The sequence below is a fragment of the Callospermophilus lateralis genome, chromosome 12 (assembly GCF_048772815.1).
Source record: "Callospermophilus lateralis isolate mCalLat2 chromosome 12, mCalLat2.hap1, whole genome shotgun sequence".
NCBI lineage: Eukaryota > Metazoa > Chordata > Mammalia > Rodentia > Sciuridae > Callospermophilus > Callospermophilus lateralis.
Genome location: NC_135316.1, coordinates 26,132,382 through 26,155,609, shown reverse-complemented (window position 1 = coordinate 26,155,609; position 23,228 = coordinate 26,132,382). Strand labels below are relative to the sequence as shown.

At 32.1% G+C, this 23,228-nt stretch overlaps 1 protein-coding gene across 1 annotated transcript in view; it reads right to left on the bottom strand.

Moving 5' to 3' along the window:
- Positions 1-23,228, bottom strand: part of Zmym2 (zinc finger MYM-type containing 2) — a 70,628-nt gene that overhangs the window by 28,804 nt on the left and 18,596 nt on the right. The window contains exons 6-9 of the mRNA XM_076872733.2: positions 9,482-9,553; positions 3,765-3,915; positions 3,212-3,327; positions 365-481 (exon numbers count right to left, since the gene is read on the bottom strand). Coding sequence (XP_076728848.2) covers positions 365-481; positions 3,212-3,327; positions 3,765-3,915; positions 9,482-9,553 — 456 coding nt within the window. The remainder of the gene's footprint in view (positions 1-364; positions 482-3,211; positions 3,328-3,764; positions 3,916-9,481; positions 9,554-23,228) is intronic.

The following is a 23,228-nucleotide window of genomic DNA, read 5'->3' as shown; positions in this document are numbered from 1 at the left end:
AATCCTTATTTTTATAAGTACTGAATACCAGAATGTATTATAGCTCTGAGTTAATATTTATGAGACCAAGGAGAAAAATAGAAAGAATAGTCATACAAGTTGCTCTAGGTAAGCAACTAAACAAAGGAGAATTCTGTACTCTCTTATGGGCATAATATAGTGCAAATATGACTTCAAAAATTTTTGCTTAACCCATAAAGAAATAGCTTGGGTTGATTCTACTCCCACATAAGTACATAAGCCAATCATCACAAAATCTGAAAAACATGCCTACTAAGAAATAGGTCTTCTTATGAAAATACTAGTTATTTGACTTAATTTTCATTTTAGCACTAGATAATATACATAACAAAATGTGACTTGCCTCCCATTCCAGGATTTCTGGTTTTGAACAAAAGGAATTTTTACAGTAGTTGCATTTCAACTGAATATCACTTGGTGCTACAAATTGGCCATTTGGAGATGACTGCATGCTTAGAGCCTAAAATAAAAAATAAAATAGACTGAGCCTGGCATGGAGAATTACTACTTATGATTACTATGAAAAATCTAATGTGTATAGAAAGTCATATATATATGTTAAATATTGTTGCAGCACACAAAACTATATTTCTGAATTTTGTTTTTAAAAATTATGCTAACACACTGTTTTATACAATTGAAATTTATTCTTTCTATAACCAAAGGATTACTATTTACCTAAAATTTTAAAATATACACAGGAAAAAAGAAAATACAATTCAATTATGGTTTATCTTCACTTGAAAATGTAAACAATAATATTGAGGTTAATTGCTCAAGTTCTGAACTAGCAAATAAAAATAAAAAGAAAGAAACCAAAAAGCCACAAAATTAAAAAAAAAAAAAAAAAACAGGTCTTGTTTTCTCCAAATATCTAATTTACTAATGATCTGTCTCACTGCATCACTGCTTTAATTTTCATTTCAAGTCCATCAGTGATGTTACAGCCTATGTTACTATTCACACTAGGAATTTATTTATTTTAGCCTTTTTACTTAAAAGAAAAAAAAAATTTAGTTGTAAATGGGACACAATCCACTTATTTATTTATTTAAAATGTGGTACTGAGGATTGAATCCAGTGTTCCATGTGTACTAGGAAACACTTTACCACTGAACTACAACCCCAGCCCCTTATTATTTTTCTTACAGTTAAAATAACTTACAGATTAAGATAGGACACAAGCATAGATGTTTTTAAACATTATTTTCTAATTCTTAATCTGAGTGGTAATTAAACTGGTATATAATTAACATTCTTTTGAGCCACATCACATATTACACATACATATTATATATAATCTGAAGGTACAGTGGAGGGAAAGATCTTTTTCATTTTTAAACATCTGTATGCACTACAACACAATTAAAGTCTGTAGAAAAAAATACAATATGGCAGATTTAAGACATTAGTATCAGGTGAATACTAAAAGTAAAATGAAAAAAAAAAAAAAACATTATCCTTAGAGGTATCAAAAGAATTGAACCTCCTCAAGGTTAACTATTCCTTTAAAATAAATGGTGTACATTATGATCTGAATGTCTGAAATCCTCCCAAACTCAGATATTAAATCCTAACTTTCAGTGTGACAGAATTAAGAGGTCTTTGGGCCATCCTATTGATTTTGTTAGTGCCTTTAAAAACCATCTAATAAAGGAACTTGTTTAGTCCTTCAACCACATGAAGACATATGAGAAGACACCCCACTGAGAAAAGGACCTTCACAAGACAAAAATCTACCACAGCACTATCTTGGAATTCCCAGCCTCCAAAGCTGTGAGAAATACATTTCTGTTGTTTATGACCTATGCATATTTTGTTATATTATATATATATATATTAAAATATTATATTTTGTTATAGCAGCCAAAGAATACTAAACTGTTCTCTTTCAAAAGGAAAAACACCTAATAAAGACACAAAGTTCAAATACATGGTTTGCTTTCAAGATTTAAAAAAAAAAAAAATGTTGCCTTTCTGTTTAACAACTTTTTATTATTCATATGCCAACAGCAATAAGGCTGTATATAGAATTATCTGGACACAATCTTCAAAATTAAGACCCTAAATTAAGTATTTCTTTAAAATATACAGAGTACAAAGACAGGGATATATCAAATAATATAGTTTCAATTAAAAAAATTAGTTAAAACATTTTCAATTACCAGTTCAGTTTACCCAACATCAAAAAGACAGTTTAACATCTGACAAGCAGCATGCACACTGTCCTTTTCTCCTTGAATTAACCATTATTCCTTAATTTCTAGTTAAGAAAAGCTAAGCAAAAAATATATATATATATACTAAAAGAACTTATCAAATGGCCATGATCTCAACTTCTAAAATAAAAGTTTAGTCTTGAATGTGACTTATCATCTTAATTTAGTGAGTATATAACTTAACAAAAACATTCACTTGGCTGAATTCAAAGCAACCTAAAATTAAATGAGTTTATAACTGTTGCAGTAACTATTGTAACATACTTAAGTGACTATATTTTCAGGTTAATAAACATAGAGCACAGTACCTGGAATAAAGTAGAATGTTGGATGAATTAACTCATGAAGTATGGCTTTATGCACTGGTTTGAATCTTTGGGCAATACCCTGAAATTTTCACATACAACAGGTAAACCTACTAGTACTACCTAACTAATGCGTGAATCCCCTCTAAACTATGCCTTTCTTTCTAGTGGTCAACAAGGTTAAATCAACACTATCTCCTGAGATTATTCGTATTCCAACTCTGAAGAACTATGTCAGAAAGTACACTATATTTACCAACACAAAATATGGCTCCCTGAAATTGATCCTATATTACATTTCCAAGCGAAATAAACCTACATACTTCACTCATCACAGAACAGAATTCCCCTTCAGATTCACATTTTATTCAAACCATCTAATAGGAAAATACTGTACATGGAGCAATGAGTTCAACTATATTAAAATTTATTTTCCTTTAAAATTTCTATTATTGTAACAATTCAAAAGTCAATCACATTCTTGTGGGTGAAAGAAACTGGTAAAGCCAAGTCTTCTATGACTCATTCTAGAATTTTCACCCTCCCATTTGATCCTCAAAAAATCTATATAAAAATTAACAGATAACAAGGATAAAAGAATATTGCACTGATTATTTTCAATGCGTATTAATTGGGGTTAGGGGTTATACAAAATAAATAACAAACCTGAAACTTAGCCACACAACTGGAATTGCAAAAGTTATACAGTTTTCCATCAGGCATTGTGGCTTGGTATTGAGGTAAAGAGTTTCGCTTACAAAAATGGCAAATAATTCCCAAACCTAGGAAAGAAAAGGTACATATCTGATTTCTTTATAAAGTAATAAGTTTTTTTTAACTTACAAATGACATTTAAAATCTTAAAAATAGAATCTCCTATAAACTATTTCTTTTATATTTGTGCCTTAAATATTCAAGATTATTTTTTTAAATACTGTCATAAAAAAGACTGGTATTATCTTCTAAACATACACATATACATCAAAATTTTTGTTTTAGATAATTTTTGGATGGAACAACAATTTTAGCTAAGACAGATATGAAGAGTACTTCAATAAACCGGAATGATCAAATAATTACAAGTTTGCAGTAAATGATAATAATAAATTTAAGTTCAAAAAAGCAGTTTAAAAACAAGTATAAAATCAAAATTATAGAGCAGTTACTTTTTGAGGAAAAAAATTAAAGTTCTTTAACTTTTCAAATACCTGAAACTTACTTTGTGATTTTGCATATTTTGTCTTGTGACTATTCATGCAAGCGGTTGAACAATATGGCTCCATATATCCATTAGGACCTATACACTGAGTCATATCAAAAAACCTGCACTGAGTTCGGCAACCAGTACAAGTTGTCAGTTTTCCATATTTCTAAAATGTAAAACATAAAAAGGTCATTTTTTTAAAACCACATATGAACTAAGAAAAACATAGTCCTATTTCTCATTACATCTTTCATCTCTATAAAACACTTTATTGTTAATCTCTTATCAGTTTTAGAGTCGGAAGTCTTCATCTGGATTCAAAGATTTAGCTGCAACAATTGCTATATTCGTTCAAACCAAGAATGGTTGTTAGGTAACTGTTCTTCAAAAATGTTTTCACTAACTTAGTTTAACAGAATCCCTATATACAGATAAATAAAAACTGAAAATCTAGAAAAAGCAGGGTTTTTTTTTTTAACGCTTCTTTTATTATTTGACAGAAGAAATTAAAGGCTTAATAATCAAAAGTACTTCAAAGCAAGAATTTGAAAACTTTTAAATCCTTTTTCCACTGAGCAAGGAAGTTCCAAGTTTTGTTGTTTTGTTTGTTTGTTTGTTTGTTTGTTTTGGTGGGGGGGGTGACGGAACGTAGCTTAAAAAAGGATTAAGCAGCCAGGCACACTGACACATGCCTGTAATCCCAATGGTTTAGGAGGCTGAGACAGGAGGAGGATCCAGAGTTCAAAGCAATTTAGTGATGCCCTAAGAACTTGTCACTAAAGAAAATATAAAAAAGGGCTGGAGATGTGGTTCAGTGGTTAAACGCTTCTGGTTTCAATCTCCAGTGTGCACACACAAACACACAAAAGATTATAATCATTTATGTATATGTAAAAACCTCATAGGTCATGGTAACATATAAAAAAAGTTTAAATGAAAAAGTTTAACATTCAAAATGATTTCTTATTATTAACTAAAGTCAATATAATCAATTAGTAGATTATAACACTAATACTTTTGGCATGGAGAATTGATTGACAGTGAAGTAACTTGAAAGAAATGAGATAGAGTAGGAAAGTAAGACCAAAGAGGATACTTCAAAAATTACCAGGACAGGGGCTGGGATTGCAGCTCAGTGGTAGAGCGCTTGCCTAACATGTGTGAGGCACTGTGTTCAATCCACAGCACCACATAAAAATAAATAAAGGTATTGTGTCCATCTACAACTAAAAAATATATATTTACATTTAAAAATTTACCAGGACAAAAGAAATACCGTGAAAATACATATAGTCTTACAAATATACAATTCAGATAAACTGGTATATCTATATTTTTTTTAAAAAAATTTCACAATCACAATTAAAAAAAACTATGGAGCTGGGCATGGTGACACACATCTAGTTAGGAAACTGAGGCAGCAGGATTGCAAGTATGAAGCCAGCCTCACAATTAATAAGGCCATCTCAAAATAAGAAATAAGAGACCCAGTATCAAAAAAACAAACAAACAAACAAAAAAAAAAAAGCAAAGAAATGAATCAAAGCAAACATGAAAAGCAAGTTTTTAATCCATTTTGTCCATCATCCCAGATGTGGAACACCTATAGAAATTGAGCAAAAAATACACCACTTATATATATGTGAAACTCTAAAATAATGTTTTTACAGTTCTAGTCTCTTAAAATTAAAAGTGAATGATTTGATCATTTGAAACTATTTTTAAATTCATTGTGAAAATGCTTAAACATTACTGAAAAAGTTACTTCTAATGTTGAAATGAACAAAATATTATGTACACAGCTCATATAATATAAAAATGTATTCATGAAAGTATTTTCTAAAACGATGTTATCATTTTATTTCAAGGAATGCATATATTTAAAATTATCATGGGGCTGGGACTGTGGCTCAGAGGGAAGGCGCTCGCCTTGCATGCATGAGGCACTAGGTTCGATCCTCAGCACCACATAAAGATAAAATAAAGATATTGTGTTCACCTCATAACTAAAAAAATATTTAAAAAATTTTTAAAAAATAAAATTATCAATGCTCCAAAACAGCTGTTCTATAAATAGGAGACTAGGACAATGTATACTGCACAGTTATGTGTGATGTACTGCACTACTGCCTGACAAACTATGTGTTCCTACTTGTGGTTATTTGTGTTTTCATACATAAATTACCCTCCATAAGAAACTACTGGTCAATTAATGAAGGTTTGGGTATATCTTTCATTAAAAATGCAGTGTCAAGGGGCTGGGATTATGGCTCAGCGGTACAATGATCATCTAGCATGTTCGAGGCCCTGGGTTCGATCCTCAGCACCACATAAAAATAAATAAACTAACTACTTCTAAAATATAAATATTTAAAAACTTTTTTTAAAAAAGTCCAGAAATCATTTAAAGAAGATGAAAAGATCATATACTTTTCAACAATAATGAATGGCAAGAGAACACTGACGATAATGGTCTTAAAATTCATCTTCTAATAAATATGATTTAAAAGTCATGCATGAGGTCTGGAGATATAACTCAGCAATAGAGCATCTTCCTAGTATGTACAAGGCCCTGGGTTCAATCCCCAGTACGGAAAAAAAAAAAAAAAAAAAAAAAAAAAAATCATGCATGAAAGTAAATATTTTGAAGTACGTCTGACAGTTGATAAAATGATGTCAGATATTCCAAACACAATTCACTCAAACAATTTATAAGAGGTAAGTCCATAAGATTTGGTTATAATTTCTAAACACTGCAGTTATTGGGATATTGCTATAACATTAACTTGTACTGTGAAAAAGTGCTCAAAAAAGACCCAACAATGATCTTTTGCTTGGAAGTAAGGGTGTTCTGCAAATGCTTGAAGTGGTAGAGAATTCACAAGCATAGTGTTGTTGTTATTGTTGTTGTTGTTGTTTCCAACAATCTACTCACTGGTTGTAACTTATTGGTACTGCACTGAAATATCAGATTCTAAGCAAATAAGTACTATGAGGGAAAACAGACTAAAGCGTTCTCTGAAAACAACACCAATGATGAAAAAGAGGATCATATGATTACAGATTCAATATAAATACTGAAATTCTCATTGTAAAATGATTAGACAATAAATGTATCATTGTTGAAATGGACTACAATATAATAGAACCTCTTGGCAAAGTTCAACGATGCAAGAAAGAAAGTAGAGCCAATGTGCCTCAATCAAAGGTAGTAAGCACCTATAATGAGTTCATTGGTGGTGTGGACAGACACAATTGGTTGGTTTCCAAATATTCCACATCCATTAGAGGTTAAAAAAGGGTACTGGATTTTGTTCATTCAAATAACTGACATGTGTACCACAAATGCATAGATTATTCACACATTTGTGAACAAAGACAAGAGAGATCTCGTAAATTTGTTGAATTTCAAATGAGAAATCTGCTCAGCATACATAAAATGACACAATGAGAAACTGCAAGGACGAAGAAAGCGTAATACACCCAGACCTACTATCAGATTTGACATGAGAAGTCATATTATGGCAAAAACAACAACATGAAAACAAGTTATGTCATGAAAAACTGACCATATATTGTCAAAAATGATACAACCCTTTGTTTGAAGTGTTCGTTCCTTTCCACCAAAAATAATTGCTAAACAGGTCATAAAAGTCACTTATTTGTATCTTGTGTGATGTAGAAAAGGATGGCACATTTGCCCAATGTCCTATTTTATAGGTTGGCTTGTATCTATAAAAGACATTGTATTATCTCTCTGTCCCTAACTAAAGGACTATTCAGATTTTGTTCTTAATTATAATAAAGGATACATAAGTTCTAGATTATGATTCCAACCAATTTTATGACACTGCATCAATTTCATTGAAATATTTGCAAAATTGAGAATTTGGGACTTAATGGGTTGCATGCAACTTGTACTGATCCCCTTTCTGAGGGTTCACAGGAGTCTGTCATAATCAAATGACATATCACAAACTGTGATAAAGACATCTATCTCCCCCACCTAATATTGAGATTATTTAACTCCATTTTTATTATCAAAAAATGTCTGGGGGGGCGGTTGGGGTGTGGCTCAGTGGTAGAGCGCTTGTCTGGCATGTGTGAGGCCCTGGGTTCAATCCTCAGCACCATATATAAATAAACAAAGTAAAAAAATCTATTGACAACTAAAAAATATTTTAAAAAGAATGTATTGTATGAGGATACAAGAAGGCCTCCAAATGTTCCATGCACTGATGAATAAGATTCCAAACCAACAGAAAAATCAGGCCAGATATAATGCATTAACTTCAAGAGAATTTTCACAAATACTATGGGATTTCAGAAAACAAAGGCAATGAATTCCAAGTGGGGACAAAAAATTAGGGCTGGAGGTATAGCTCAGTAATAGAACGCTTACAACGCATGAGGTTGTGAATTTAGGCCCCCAGAAGCCACCAAAAACAAACAAACAAAAAGCCCCCACAAGCAATTTCCCTCAATATAAAGAGAAGAATAATTTTCTTAGCATGCATAAATAGAACATGTATGAGAAGACAGTTGCTTACATGGCAGTAATGTCCTTATACACTTAAATATCACCTAGAGAAGACCTAAGTTTTACTTTCCAAATGGAAATTAACTCATTCTTCAATCTCTAAGCCTCAAAAAGAAACTTATTAACAGCAAAGAAATAGTAACAAAGAACAAATAAGAATGGCTATATAGACTGGGGTTGTAGCTCAGTGGCAAAGCACTTGCCTAGCATGTGAGGCACTGGGTTCAATCACATAAAAATAAATATATTTTTTTTTCTTTTTAAAACAATCTAGTGTTAAAAAAGAAAAATGGCTACAAAGATATCTAATTAAGATTCTATCAACAATACAAGGACATTAGAGAAAAATGCTTTGGTTTACTTCCTGAAGTCTATTTGATGACTTAAATATTTATGTTAGGCAAAGAACAAAAGAAAACAGATGGATACAATAATGGAAGAAATTTATTTAAACCTGAAACCACTGTACAAATTAAAAATACTAAAAATTTAAAAACCAGGACACTTAAAAATATGCTAAAGATTATATTGAGAAAACTAAACCAGCTCCCCCAGACAGATATGCATGTGAGGCTTCCACATATCAGCACCTATGAAGAATCCTTTAACCAATACAAATGAAGCCCAACTATCAAATCTTGGCTTTGATGACTTTTTTTTTTTTTTTTTTTTTTTTTTAAGCAAAGTAGACAGTCATCACTGGATTTGTGGTCCTGGCACTGATTTTATTAGCAGAATTATTAAATTAATAACAGCTTTAAGACATCAAGTATACAAGGAACTAAGCAACTGTTCCATGTTAACAAATAGTACTTTCTTATTCTCTTCAGAATAACACATAAAATGGATAAACTCAAAAAGATAAAATTGTTAGTATTAAGATTTCAACTCTTGTCACTTTTTTCCAACACTTGTCACTAGTTACCACTGTTCCAAAGACAAAAGGATCCTTAATGAGAGAACACTGGCACAAAAGGATATAAACTTCCATGCCATGTTTGCTTGGCTTCAATGTGAACAATCAAAGTAATCTATGTCTTGCAGATAACAGAAACATTCATTATTTGATACAGCTCAAGTTCATAAATTTTAATATACTTCAAATGGCACATGATTTTTTTCATACATATTAAAGATTTCAGCAGTGCTTGAAAATATGCTTAACGTGAGCCTTAAACCCCCATCTGCTTACCTCAGGCTGCATTAAGAAAGAATCCTGCATGTGATCACGAACCTCCTTCAGGAAGCTTGGATGGCTACCTACCTAAAAAAAGATTTTAAAAGGCTTTATAAATACATATAAAGACTGCTAGACTAGATGGTAAATGAGAAATTTATAAAAGTTTCTTCTCAATTGTGACTTATAATCTCATTCCAACTCTAAAAAATGTGTATCAGTCTTATCCCGAAAGTGGCTATCCAACTTACAAGAATTATCAAATAATTTAATTCCTAGAAAAACTGATAATAAGAATAATGGAGTAAGAAATTAAATATAAACACTTGAATTTGACACCTCCAATTGAGAAATATTTCTCTTAGATGGCTTAAGTGTATTCCAAGATCTTTTTAAAACATGCGAACTTAAAATGCAATCTCAGTTTTCTAAAGTAAGTAACCTGGAGATTACAATTTTCATCATTTGCAAAATGGGTTGTTTGGGAAAACCTCTTTAAAACACACATGACAACTTCTAATACATAATGCAAATTTAAATCCTTATTCTTACAGAAAATAAGGAAGAATGCAGGTTCCCGGCTTTCCATGAAAGCTAAAACACTATGGTAGAAGAGGGAAACTATTAAAAGCAAGTCATAAGTCTTATACAGTTTCCATTTCCAGGTTCTACATTGCTAATTAAATATATCAGAATATTCCAGAAACCAACTGAACAATGAAGACATAAATAAACAACAAAGGCAGCCAAATTAAATGCTAGAGACAAAGGTCAAAGATGGAAAATAAGAAAAGATTATCATGTAATTTTAGTTTCCAGGCTGTAGGAAAAGAAAATTCACTGGTGCTTCTCATGGAGTGGTCTCCCAACCTGTCAAATTGGGTTCCTTTATAAGTAAAAATGTATGCAGACTCCTATTTATTTATGAATTATGAACATGTAACATATGATGATAAAATATATGCAAACAATATTCTAAAGAATAAAAGATGGAATTCTATTTTTAAATAATTTTTATTTTAATTAATGATGGGGATAGGGGTTATAGTTAGGTAGTAGAGCATATACTTAGCATGCACAAGGCCCAGGGATCAATTTCCAGCACCAAAATGATGATGATAATAATGATGATGATGATGATGAAGAGGAAGATAGTATAGAATTTTTCTGTATCTACTAGAATAATTTGGTAATTATTGGAAGCCAGAACTCCCACACCCACTTAAAAATAATAAGAAGCTACCCAATCTTCTATGGGTATTAACAAGATCAAGCAGAGAGGTTTGACTTTACCTCTGGCAAAAAATAAGTAGTGGCCTTTCTTCTCTTGCTGGAACTTTGTCAACAAAAGGTTTAAATAAAGATACAGAGCCCCCCCCCCAAAAAAAAAAACCCAAAATGTTCCAAGTTTTAATCAAAACTCACTTATACCCAAAACTAGAAAACCACAATTTAAATTTAAAAATACAATAGACACCAACACCAAAAGTACACTGATTTTACAATTACGTAACAAAGATTTTAAAGCAGTCGTCATAAAATCTAACAATAACCAAAACACACACACTTGAAAACAAATAAAATAACAGAAAATGTCAGCAAATAGAGAATATAAAGAAGAACAGTTAACAAACAGTGAACTGGAAAACAGAATAAAAGAAATAATCCCATTTGAACAACAGAGGGGAAAAAACTGGGTAGGGGAGGAGAGGAAGACAGGAGGAAGAAACTGAAGGGGCAAGAAAAAGAGGACAGGACTAGAAAAGTCTACAAAAGAAAATATCTCAAACTAGGCAAAAGACATAAATACACAGATAGAAGAAGCCAAGCAAACTAGAAGTGATAAACACAAAGAGCACCAAGATATATCATAAATTGCCGAAAACCAAAGACAAAGAGAACGTTTTGAAACCAGCAAAAGAAATAACACACCTATAGAAAAAATATAATTGGAATGGCAGCCTAGAGAAATGGAAAACATGGACAATAGCCCCTCTACTCTAGCCAAATACCATAGACTTTAGCCCTACCCACACAATAAAAGGCCAAGTAGAGAGCCTAGATTTCCATCCTGTCCTGGTTGCAATGAGGTGCTTCAACCCGGGGCCCTAGCCATGGTGAAGTTAAAGCAGACCAAGTATGAAGTATGATCCTCAACTCCAATAATAAGATACATTACCACCGCCAACCCCCTATTCCAACCCTAAACCCTGATAAAAAGGCCTGTCCTGGTAGAAAGTAAAAATTCACCAAAAACTAGAGTAACAAGGTCAAAACTGAAATTATAGAGACTGAGCAGAAAAAAAGAAACAATTCAACCAACCGATGGGGCCCATGGGACAAGATCAGGCAGACTAGCATGAACATTATGAGAGTTCCAAAAGGAGAAGAGAAAGGGTCAGAAAGATCAAACTGTTGAAAGAGAATCTTTACAGAAGCAAGAAAGAAATGACTCAGCACAAGGAATCCTCAAGAGAACTACAATTTCACAAAAGAAGTCACACAAGGCCAAAGGCAAGGGGATGCCAGATTTAAAATGCTGGAAGGAAAAAACGCTTTCAAACAAGCCAAACTGCAGGAGAAATAAAAACATACCCAAGTAAAAAATAAGAAGGGCTGTTACTACTAGACTGACCTGATGAGAACTGGTAAAGGAGATCATTTTTTTAATTAAAATGAAAGACACATGAATCATCATTAGTAAATATTTGGGCATATACAAAATTTAGCACTATCATATTTTTGGATTATAAGTCCACTCTTTATTTTCTACATGATTTTAAAGACACATACACAAACACAATACTCCTCCAAGATAACCACAAAGGAAATCCCTAAAATAATAGGTAGAAGAAAAGGAGAAAGCAATCAAAACAATCCACTACAATCAACTACACACAAAATAATGGAGGAAATGAATTACAAAAAAGGTATATGACACACAAAACAACAAATTTTGAAATGGTAGAAATAAATAATTCCTTGTCACCAATTACTTTTATTAAAGTAAATGTAATAAATACTCCAATCAAAAGGTAGAGATTATAAAAAATCAAATGCTGAATGTTTTCTCTGATATAAGGATGCTGATTCATAATGGGTTGGGGAGGGAGCATGGGAGGATTAGATGGACTCTAGATGGACCAAAGGAAAAGGAGGGGAAGGGACAGGCCATGAGGGCAGAAAAGACGGTGGAATAAGATGGACATCATTACCCTAAGTACATGTATGAAAACATGAATGGTGTGACTCTACTTTGCATACAACCAGATATATGAAAAATTAGATTTTTTTTAAATGACCAAACAGTTAATAAAAAAAAAAAAAAAAAAAAAGTAGAGATTTGGGGCCTGGGGTTTTGGTCAGTGGTAGGGCACTTGCCTAGCATGTATGAGGCACTGAATTCGATCCTCAGCACCACATATAAATAAATAAATAAAATAAAGGGCTATCAACAACTAAAAAAAGGTGGGGGTAGAAATTGGTAGACAGGGAAAAAATTATATAATTATATGTTTATATATTTACAAGAGATTTACTTTATATCCACAGACACAAATAGGTCAAAACTGAAAAGACAGAAAGATATTCCACACAAATAGTAAGTAAACAACAGATGGAGTTGTTAAACTAATATCAGGCAAAAAGAGCCTTTATTTTAAAAACTCATACAAGAGACAAAGAAAAATATGTCAGCGCCTCCATACCAGATTCAACCAACCACAGATCAAAAGTCTAAACATCATACTGGACATGTTTAGAGTTTTTTTCCTTGTTATCATCCCTAAATTCTGTAATAACATCTCTGTACATACCATTTACATTGTATTAGGTATTACAAGTAATCTATAGATGATTTGAAGAATGGATGAATAGGTTCCATGCAAATACCATACAATTTTATATAAGAAACTTGTATAAATACCAAGGGATGATTATATACACCAATAAAAGGGTCAATTTACTAAGATGTAACAATTATAAACATATGCACTATCAAAGCTTCAAGAGAGCCGGGAGTGGTGGCTACTCAAGAGACTAAGGCAGGAGGATTGCCAAATTCAAGGCCAACCTCAGCAATTTAGCAAGATGCTGTCTCAAAATTTAAAAATAAATTCAACTAAAGGGCTGGGGATATAACTCAATGATAAAGTGCCCCTGGGTTCAATTCCCAGCACCAAAACAAAAACAAACCAAAAAAACCTATGTTTAAAAAAAAGCATCAGAATTCACTAAGTAAACACTGACAGAGGGAGGAACAGACAGACAGTAACTGAAGGTAAAAACAGATAATTTTACAACAATAATTGGAAACTTCAATACTTGATTTTCAATAATTTTTCAAGAACCTTATACACAGAATTGCAATAAATAAAGACTAGGCTCGAACACCACATAAACCAACTAGAGCTAACTAAGCAAAGTGTGGTACTCTACCCAACAGATGGAAGAATAAACATTCTTGCCAAGTTCACAGGAAACATTCTCCAGGATATATTACATTTTAGGTCACAAATCTCAGTACATTTTTTGAGACCAAAATCACACAGTATCTTTCTAATCATAAAAATGGAAGCTATCGTTACACTCAAGAATAACAGAAAGATATACACTTTCACGACTTCTATTCTACACAGTCCTGAAAGTTCTAACCAGCACAATTGGGTAAGAAAAAGAAATAAAAGGCATCCTAAGTAGAAAGAAGGTAAACACTATTTCTGTTCATAGATAACATTACTAGGCAGAGAAAATCCCAAGAATCTACAATAAAGTTACAAGACCTAATAAGTAAATTCAGTAAAGCTGCAGAATACAAAGATTACTGCGTAATAATCAGTAGTGTTTCCATACCCTGGCACTACTATTTATTTATTTATGGCAGTACTGGGGACTGAACTCAGAACCTCAGACATGCTAGGCAAGCACTCAACCACTGAACTACCTGCCCACTCCTGTTTCCATACTCCACCAAAGTACAATCTAAAAAGGAAATTAAAAGAGCAAGTCAATTAACAGAATTAACAAATAAATATCTAGGGATAATTATAAAGAAAAGTAAAGACTTGTACACTTTAAAAGGTTTTTTAAAGACTGCTGAAAGACATTAAAGGCATACTTAACATACTATCCAAAGCAATCTACATATTCAAAAAAACCGTATTAAAACTTCAACAGTCCTTCCTGCAGAAATGGAGAATTATTCCCTCAAGTTCACATAAAATTGGAATAGGGCCAAAACATCCTGAAGAAAAATGGGTTGAGAATACGCAAACAATACTGAAAAAGAAACCTCCAAAGATGGAGGACTCATATTTTCTGATTTCAAAACTTACTCTGAAAGGGCTGGGATGTGGCTCAAGCGGTAGCGCGCTCACCTGGCATGCGCAGGGCACTGGGTTCGATCCTCAGCACCACATAAAAATAAAATAAAGATGTTGTGTCCACCGAAAACTAAAAAAAATATATATTAAAAAAATGTAAAAAAAAAAACTTACTCTGAAGATACAGTTAAAAAAAAAAAAAAAAGTGTGGTACATTCAAAAGAATAGACACAGACAGACATATGGACCATTGAAACATAGAACCAAGAGTCCAGAATAAACCCACACATACATGGCCGATTCATATTTAAAGTATATCAAAAGTCCATGCCACAGCCTATGCCATAGCAACAGTTGAATAATATCTCAAAATGCTAAAAACAGAATGACCCTGTAACCCAGCAATTACCACTCCTAGTTTGAACAGTTTTCTATTCTGGCATATTTACATATATCAAACTGATACTTATATGCCAACATTTACTATAGTTTTATTCACAACAGCCAAAAGGAAGAAATAACAAAGTATCCATCACATGGACAAGGAATTGATAAACAAAACACTGTATTGTGTATGCGTGTATGGTGGAGGAGGGAGGGGTGTATAATGAATATTACTCAGCTATAAAAAGTGATGCTATTATTTCTGATAGATGCTATACCTGGGATAAAACTGAAAACATTATGCTAAGTAAAATAAGCCAGATACAACAGGACAAATACTGTATATTCCATTTATGTGAACTATCTAGAACAGACACAAAGTAGAAAAGTAATGATTAGAGTTTACCAAGGACTGGGTTAGAAGGAAATGAGAAGTTATTGGTTAAAAACACAGTTTCAGTTTGGAACAATGAAAAAGTTTTAAAAATAAAAATGATTACACAACATTTGAATGCTACCAATGCCATTCAATCACATATTTCATGGCTGAAACTACAAATTTTATGTATATTTTACTACAATTTAAAAAAAAAACTAACGAGGGCTAGGGTTGTGGCACAGTGATACAGCACGTGCCTAGCATGTGTGAGGCACTGGGTTTGATCCTAAGCACCATATAAAAATAAATAAAATAAAGGTCCATCAACAACTAAAAAAAAAAAAAAAAAAATGAGTTATATTCTCCTTTTTATGCTTTGGAATAGCTTAAATAATACCAAAATGATCTGGTTTAAATTTGATGGTACTCTCCTGAAAAACATCTGAGCCTGGTTCTTTTCCATGGAATGGTTCTTTGATGACTCTTGATTCATCTGTGGAAATCGGTCTCCCAATTCTACCTGCTCTAAATTTATTTTAGGGAAATTTTACTTTCTAGATTTCCAAAGACCAGATTTTCCAAAGACGTAACATTTTTACTTAATTCAGTTTTATTTTATTCCTTAATCCATTAATTTCTATACTTTTTTATTTTATTTCCTTTCTCCTCTTTCATCATAGTTTATTGTGTTTTTTAGACTTGAATCAAACATTTAACTCATTTCTTTTCATTTTCATTATTTATATGAAGATATTAATTTTCCTGAGCATTTTTATAAAGCAAATATAACACTGATATCTTAAAGCAAAAATAAAGGAAATTACAGGTGAATCTCACCTTTTTAAAAAAATAAATAATCTGGTATGATTCCAGGAATGCAAGGATAGTTCAATAGACTAGGAAATCCAGGGATATAATTCACAAATTGTCAGACTCACCGAAAACACCTTCAAAACTCTCAGTGTTCTGAAATAAAACACTTTACTAAAATAAAAATCAATGGATACATCTTTAATATGGTGAAATATATATACCTCAACCTTAAAGCTAGCTTCCAATTTACTGAGGAAACACTAAAATCATTCCCACTGGAACAAGAAAAAGGTACTTACTATTCTCAACTATTTAAAACGGTATTGAAATTACCAGAAAACACCATCAAGAACTATAAAGGAAGATTTAAACTTTCTCTATTGCAGATAATATAATGGTAAAGCCAGGAAATCTAGGAGAATCAACTAATAATGATGATTAAATTAGGTAGAAGATACTTCGAAAAATCATAAATATGTATGTACACATAAACACAAAATAATGAAAAAGAACTCACAATAGCAACAAAAAGATGACTTTTTTGGTGAAATCAACAAAAAGGTTGATTTAACAAATGAAATGAAATACATTGTTCTTTGATAGGATAGTTTGGAATCATAAAACTGCCAATTTCCCTGAAGTTAATATATATATATGTTTAACTTCAATGAGATTTCAGGAACAATACCAATTGCAAGAGAAGGGTATATACAGACATCATCATTAAATTTCATATGGAAATGAAAATAAGAATAGCCAGTAAAACGCTGAAAAAGAAGCATAATGAGAGAATAGCCTTGTTCAATCACATACTAAAACATCTGTTATTAAAATGGTATATGAAGGTTGGGGATAAAGCTCAGTGTGGTAGAGGGCTTGCTACCTAGCATGCAAGAGGCCCTGGATTTGATCCCAAGCACTGCAAAGAAAAAAAGGAAAGAAACAAAAACACCACACAATAGTGTGGAAAGAGCACATGAATTTAGAATCAAAGCAATAGAAAAAGTTGAGAAAGATTTACATAGAAATATGATGTAATATACAACCAAAGTAGCATCTCAAATCCCTGGGCAAAGGGTTAAGTAATCTTTACTTAATTATGTTCAATCAAGGAGAGACATTTTGAAGCAGTTAAAATTACCCATAACTCAACTATATTCCATAATGAATTTCAAATGTGTTCAAGATTCAAATATTAAAAATAAAGATTCCATACAATATCAAGAAAGACAGTGGCCCACTACTTTTGAAAAGAGAAAAGGGGAAAATAAAGAAAGAGTTGAAAGGGTTAAAACTAAATATTCTGTCTTCTTGAAATAAAACATGAAAAGCACAGGTCTGATTTTTATAACACTATGATACAAGGATTAATACATTCCCCAACTTTACATGTGATGAAAAAAGACACAGGGAGGTTAAGTAATTTCCATAGCCCACACACTTGTCAACAAGTGGGACCATAATTTAAACCTAGGCCAAGTAACTTTAAAGTCAGCACACTTAACAAACTTTCCAGGTGTCAGAAGTTAAATGCAACATTATCAACAACATTAAACAGTATGGTTAACCTTGGGGATTATAGTTTGATCCTTTCCCCTATTATATGGCCTTCCTTATGTACAAGAATTGGAAGAATGCCACTGTAGGAAAGTTAATGGTATGAAGGCAGTAACTATGACTGCTTCCTATCTCAGAATATTACACCGAGCATCCAGTGCAGCGTCTGAAACACAGTGACTGGTGAATAGTATCACAGACAAATTACAGATTTACTTTTTACATTATACATTGAATATAATGAAAAAAAAATAAAGAGATCAAATAGCAAAAGATACAAACAGTTCACAATAAAGATAGCTCTGAAATTAAAAAAAACTGCTATCGTTCCTAGTAAATGTAAATTAAAATTACACTGAAGATACTATTTTCAATCAGAATAAAATGTTAATATTCCCTGTTGGTGAGTTTATAAAAAACATATTGCAGGGCTGGGGATGTGGCTCAAGCGGTAGTGCGCTCGCCTGCCATGCGTGTGGCCCGGGTTCGATCCTCAGTACCACATACAAACAAAGATGTTGTGTCCGCCAAAAGCTAAAAAATAAATATTAAAAAAAAAAATTCTCACTCTCTCTCTCTCTTTAAAAAAAAACATATTGCAGGGCTGGGGGTTGTGGCTCAGTGGTAGAGTGCTTGCCTAGGACACATGAGGCACTGGGTTCAATTCCCAGCACCACATCAAAAATAAATAAATGAATAAAGGTGTTGTGTCCGTTTACAACTAAAAATATTAAAAAAAAATTGTAATTGTGTGTGTATGGGTGTGTGTGTGTGTGTACATATATATATATTAGTGTGTATACACATACATACACATATTTCCATACAACAGATGGGAAAAATATCCCATATGTTACTGAAAAGAAAGCAAACTGGTAGACTCCGACAGAGGGGTTAAAATATCTAAAAAACTTGGGCTGGGATTGTGGCTAAGTGGTTGAGCAGTTGTCTAGCATGTGTGAGGTACTTGGTTCAATTATTAGCACCAAAAATAAATTTTTTTAAAAAAAAGCCCATCAACAACTAAAAATTTATATATATAAAACAAACTGACATTTACCAATTAGTCTTTCTTCTAAGAATCTACCTTCAATTCATACATTTTCAAATGCAAAGAAAAGTAGATACCATGTTATCCATCATCCACTATTTGTAACAGGAAAAGACTGAAAATAACTCAAATACCATCAACAACAAACTGATTGAACAAACAACCAGGTATTATCTTACATATGATCAATCAAAGCTCTTAGGGGTGAAGAAAAATGTATTTACTTAATTAAAAAAAAAATAAGAAACATAACATTAAAATTAAAAATATTTAGAAAAGAAGCACAGGAACTTAGGGGTGAAGAAAAATGTATTTACTTAATTAAAAAAAAATAAGAAACATAACATTAAAATTAAAAATATTTAGAAAAGAAGCACAGGAACTTAGGGGTGAAGAAAAATGTATTTACTTAATTAAAAAAAATAAGAAACATAACATTAAAATTAAAAATATTTAGAAAAGAAGCACAGGAACTTAGGGGTGAAGAAAAATGTATTTACTTAATTAAAAAAAAATAAGAAACATAACATTAAAATTAAAAATATTTAGAAAAGAAGCACAGGAACTACAATTTGCTGTAAAAACACTCCCACTATGGCCACCTAAGGCTACCAACATGAAATTGATTATGGAACTGGAAAGAGATATACACAGAAGCACACAGTTCTATATAATATTTCCATTATACAAATATATTGAACAGTACAAAACCTTAAAAGCACAGATAATACTAAAATGGAATAAAATTAGAAGAAAATGTAAGTTGAATATTTTTAGTATTACTAAGGACTGAATTATGTGTGGTCCCCTTCATACCCACATAATTCCTATCTTAAAACCCAAAAATCCAATATCTTAGAGACAGGATCTTTAGGAAGGTAATTAAAGTTAAACAAGGTCATAAGGATGGGCCCTAATCCAATAGGACTGGTATCCATTCAAGAAAAGTCACCAGAAGGCTCTCTCTCTCTCTCTCCATTCATATACAGAGGAAAAACCATACAATGACACAGCAAACAGGAAGGCTGTCTCCAAATAAGGAAGAGGCCTCAAACTGATGAAGAAAGCAATTATGATACCATCTTTTTTTTTTAACATTTTTTTGTCATATATGGACACAATATCTTTATCTTGTTTGTTTTTATGTGGAGCTAAGGATAGAACCCAGTGCCTCACGTGTATGAGGCAGGGGTTCTGCCATTGAGTCACAACCCCAGCCCATATGATACCATTTTGATAACGGCTTTCAGCCTCCAGAACTGTGAGAATATAAAATACTATAAACTCACCCTATCTGGGGTATTTTGTCATGGCATCCCTAACACTAATACAAATAATTATCTATTAAGTTTCTATAATTTTTAATAATGGACTCAAAAAATTCCTATAAATAACTATGCTGCTATAAAAAAGAATGAGGAAGAACTACCTATGTTATTGATAGTAATTGATTTCCGAAATACACTATGAAGTGAAAAACGGAAGCCAAGAATATACATATACTAAGTTATCTTTTCTACAATAGAAATATTCTAACAATGAATATTCTAACAATGAATTATGTATTTCCTTAATTTTTTAAAAAAAAGTAAGAAACATAACATTAAAATTAAAAATATTTAGAAAAGAAGCACAAGAACCAAGAGGAGAAAATAAAATTGAAATCTAAATTTCTCTGGAGTATATCTTTTTATGTACATTTTACTTTTAACCCCCCCACACACACACATACATATACACACACAAATTCAAAAATAAAGACTTTAATATTCAAGTAAAAACAAGATAATCATTCCTACGCTAAGCTTTAACAATTTCAAAATTCATACTTCTAACCTCTTTCCAATTCCACAAAAGAAATTCAAAAGAGAAACCCAGCATGATAGTACACCCTGTAATTATAGGTTCTCAGAAGACTGAAGCAGGAGTATACCAAATTCCAGGCCAGCCTGTGCAATATGTTGAGACCCTGTGTCAAAATAAAAACTAAAAGAGCTGGGGCTGTAGCTCAGTGGTAGAGCATCCCTGGGTTCAATCACCAATACTGCAAAAAATTTAAAAAGAGTAATCATACTGCTGACTGGAGTTGTAGCTCAATGGTAGAGGGCTTGCCTGCATGTTTGAAGCACTGGTTCAAGTCTCAGCACCACATGCAGATAGATAGATAGATAGATAGATAGATAGATAGATAAAAGTCTATTGACAGCCAAAAAAACTTTTTTTAAGAAGAGTAATCATACTAACATTTACCATTATAAATAAAATCATAAGTTTATTTCTAATAATCTATTTGTATTTTTGGCATCAATTTGAGGCAGACTGTCATCATGATGACACATGGAATTAAGTGAGATTCCAAGATACATCTGGTTAACAAATGTAACGACACTATAGCACTTTCAATACATTACAATGAATACCCAATTTTTAATAGTATATGAATTACCTGTTTGTATTCACTGACACAACTTTGACAGCAAAATCTTTTCTGCTGACCATCAATCACCAGAACATTATTTCAGCACCTTTACTGGGCAAATATTCTCCACACTGTTCACAGCAATTCATTATTAGACCATTGGCCATTCTGTATCTATTAAAGCAGTGGTCACTGCACAGTTTATGAGTCATATTTTTAAAGCTAACTTCATGGCGAATCTGAAAGAAAAACAATAAAACAGAATTTAAAAAACAAACTCGTAACCTTAGTCATGTTCCTGGAGCAGTGTTTGTCAGGTTCCTACCCTGAAAATGTATTTGTACCCCCCAACTCCCAATTCTCTATGGTACTCTTTAGAAGGGATTCACTATGCTCAGGCCACAATTAAGTGCCAATAAAATGATGACTGTAGTGTAGCAACTTGAACTCCTGGACTTTGTAAACCTATTGTTTTTACATTATTTAAAATTTTGTGTGTTTGGTTTTGTGGTACTGGGGATCAAACCTAGGGCCTCACACAGGCTAAGTACTCTGCCACTGAATACATTATTAATTATAAGAAATTAGCTCCTTTTGGCAGATAAAAATGTTAAGCAAGCTGTTGTACAGTGGTGCATTTCTATAATCCAGTGAAGCTGAGGCAGGATGATCAAAATTTCAAGTCCAACGTAGCAACTTAGTGAGGCCCTAAGCAATTTAGTGAAATCCTGTCTCAAAAAAACAAAAAGGGCTAGGGATATGGGTTATTGGTAAAGTACCTCTGGATTTAATCCCCAGTATCCCACTCCCCCCCCCCCCAAAATAAGCTAAACGTGTGAATATTTCTGTATTAAAATGGGTCAAATTTTATAGTATCTTTAGATTGAGATTAATAAAAATCCTATAAACCTTTGGTTTTATATGTGTTTCTTTTGAACACATTAATCATTATAGTTTTTGGGATTTCAGGTACTAGATTTTTGTTAGCCTAGGAAAGACAGGATCCTCTCCTCCCTTTTAAAACTAGCTTTACTAATTAAAGATAACTGGAATATGGTATATCATATACAAGGTAAAGCCACATTGACATCTTTTGTGTAGCCTAAGACTGTGACACTATTTTTAGATCTTGGAACTCTGGAAAGGGTTTAGTGCTCAGTACATGTTAATAACTTCAAATATGGAAACAATTAATTTATAGTTTTTATATTTCTTTATAGTAGTAGGTTTAAATACTACAGTGGAGGGTTTGGAATTCAGATTTTCCTTCTTTTAAAGATAAAGTTCACCGATAATGTTATTTCCTAATATTTCTAATTGTAGTGGGAGAGCTATGTAGAATGGTGGATACATTATTTGGAGAATGGGGTAGTGCATTTAAGCAAAAAAGATTGCAGTTACTTCTCTTGAGTATATGTCATATTCTTGTCTTATGTTTTCTACTTACCCAAGGGAGGAGAATTCAATAAGTATATATAAACTTAAGTCTCAATAAATTAGTTCTTGACATTAATTCCATGTAATTAATAGCCTCTTTTATTATTTCCAATATCTAAAAGCCTTGCTACTAAATTTGGAGAAAATTGCACAGTAGCAAGAATTTAATAGTATAAGATGTTTTCACTTTTCAAATTTTATTGCCAAGAATTTATAAGTAGTAAAGTGATTTCTGAATACAAAAGTTGTTTGATTTCTATGATTCAATCTATGGAAATGAAAACATCAGTTTTCTAATGGAATTTGACTTTAAGTTGTACCTTTTATTTTTCAGAGACTATAACTACTATGAAAGGAACCATTGTTGCTCAAGGTAGATTCAAGTGAGTCCTTCCAGGAAT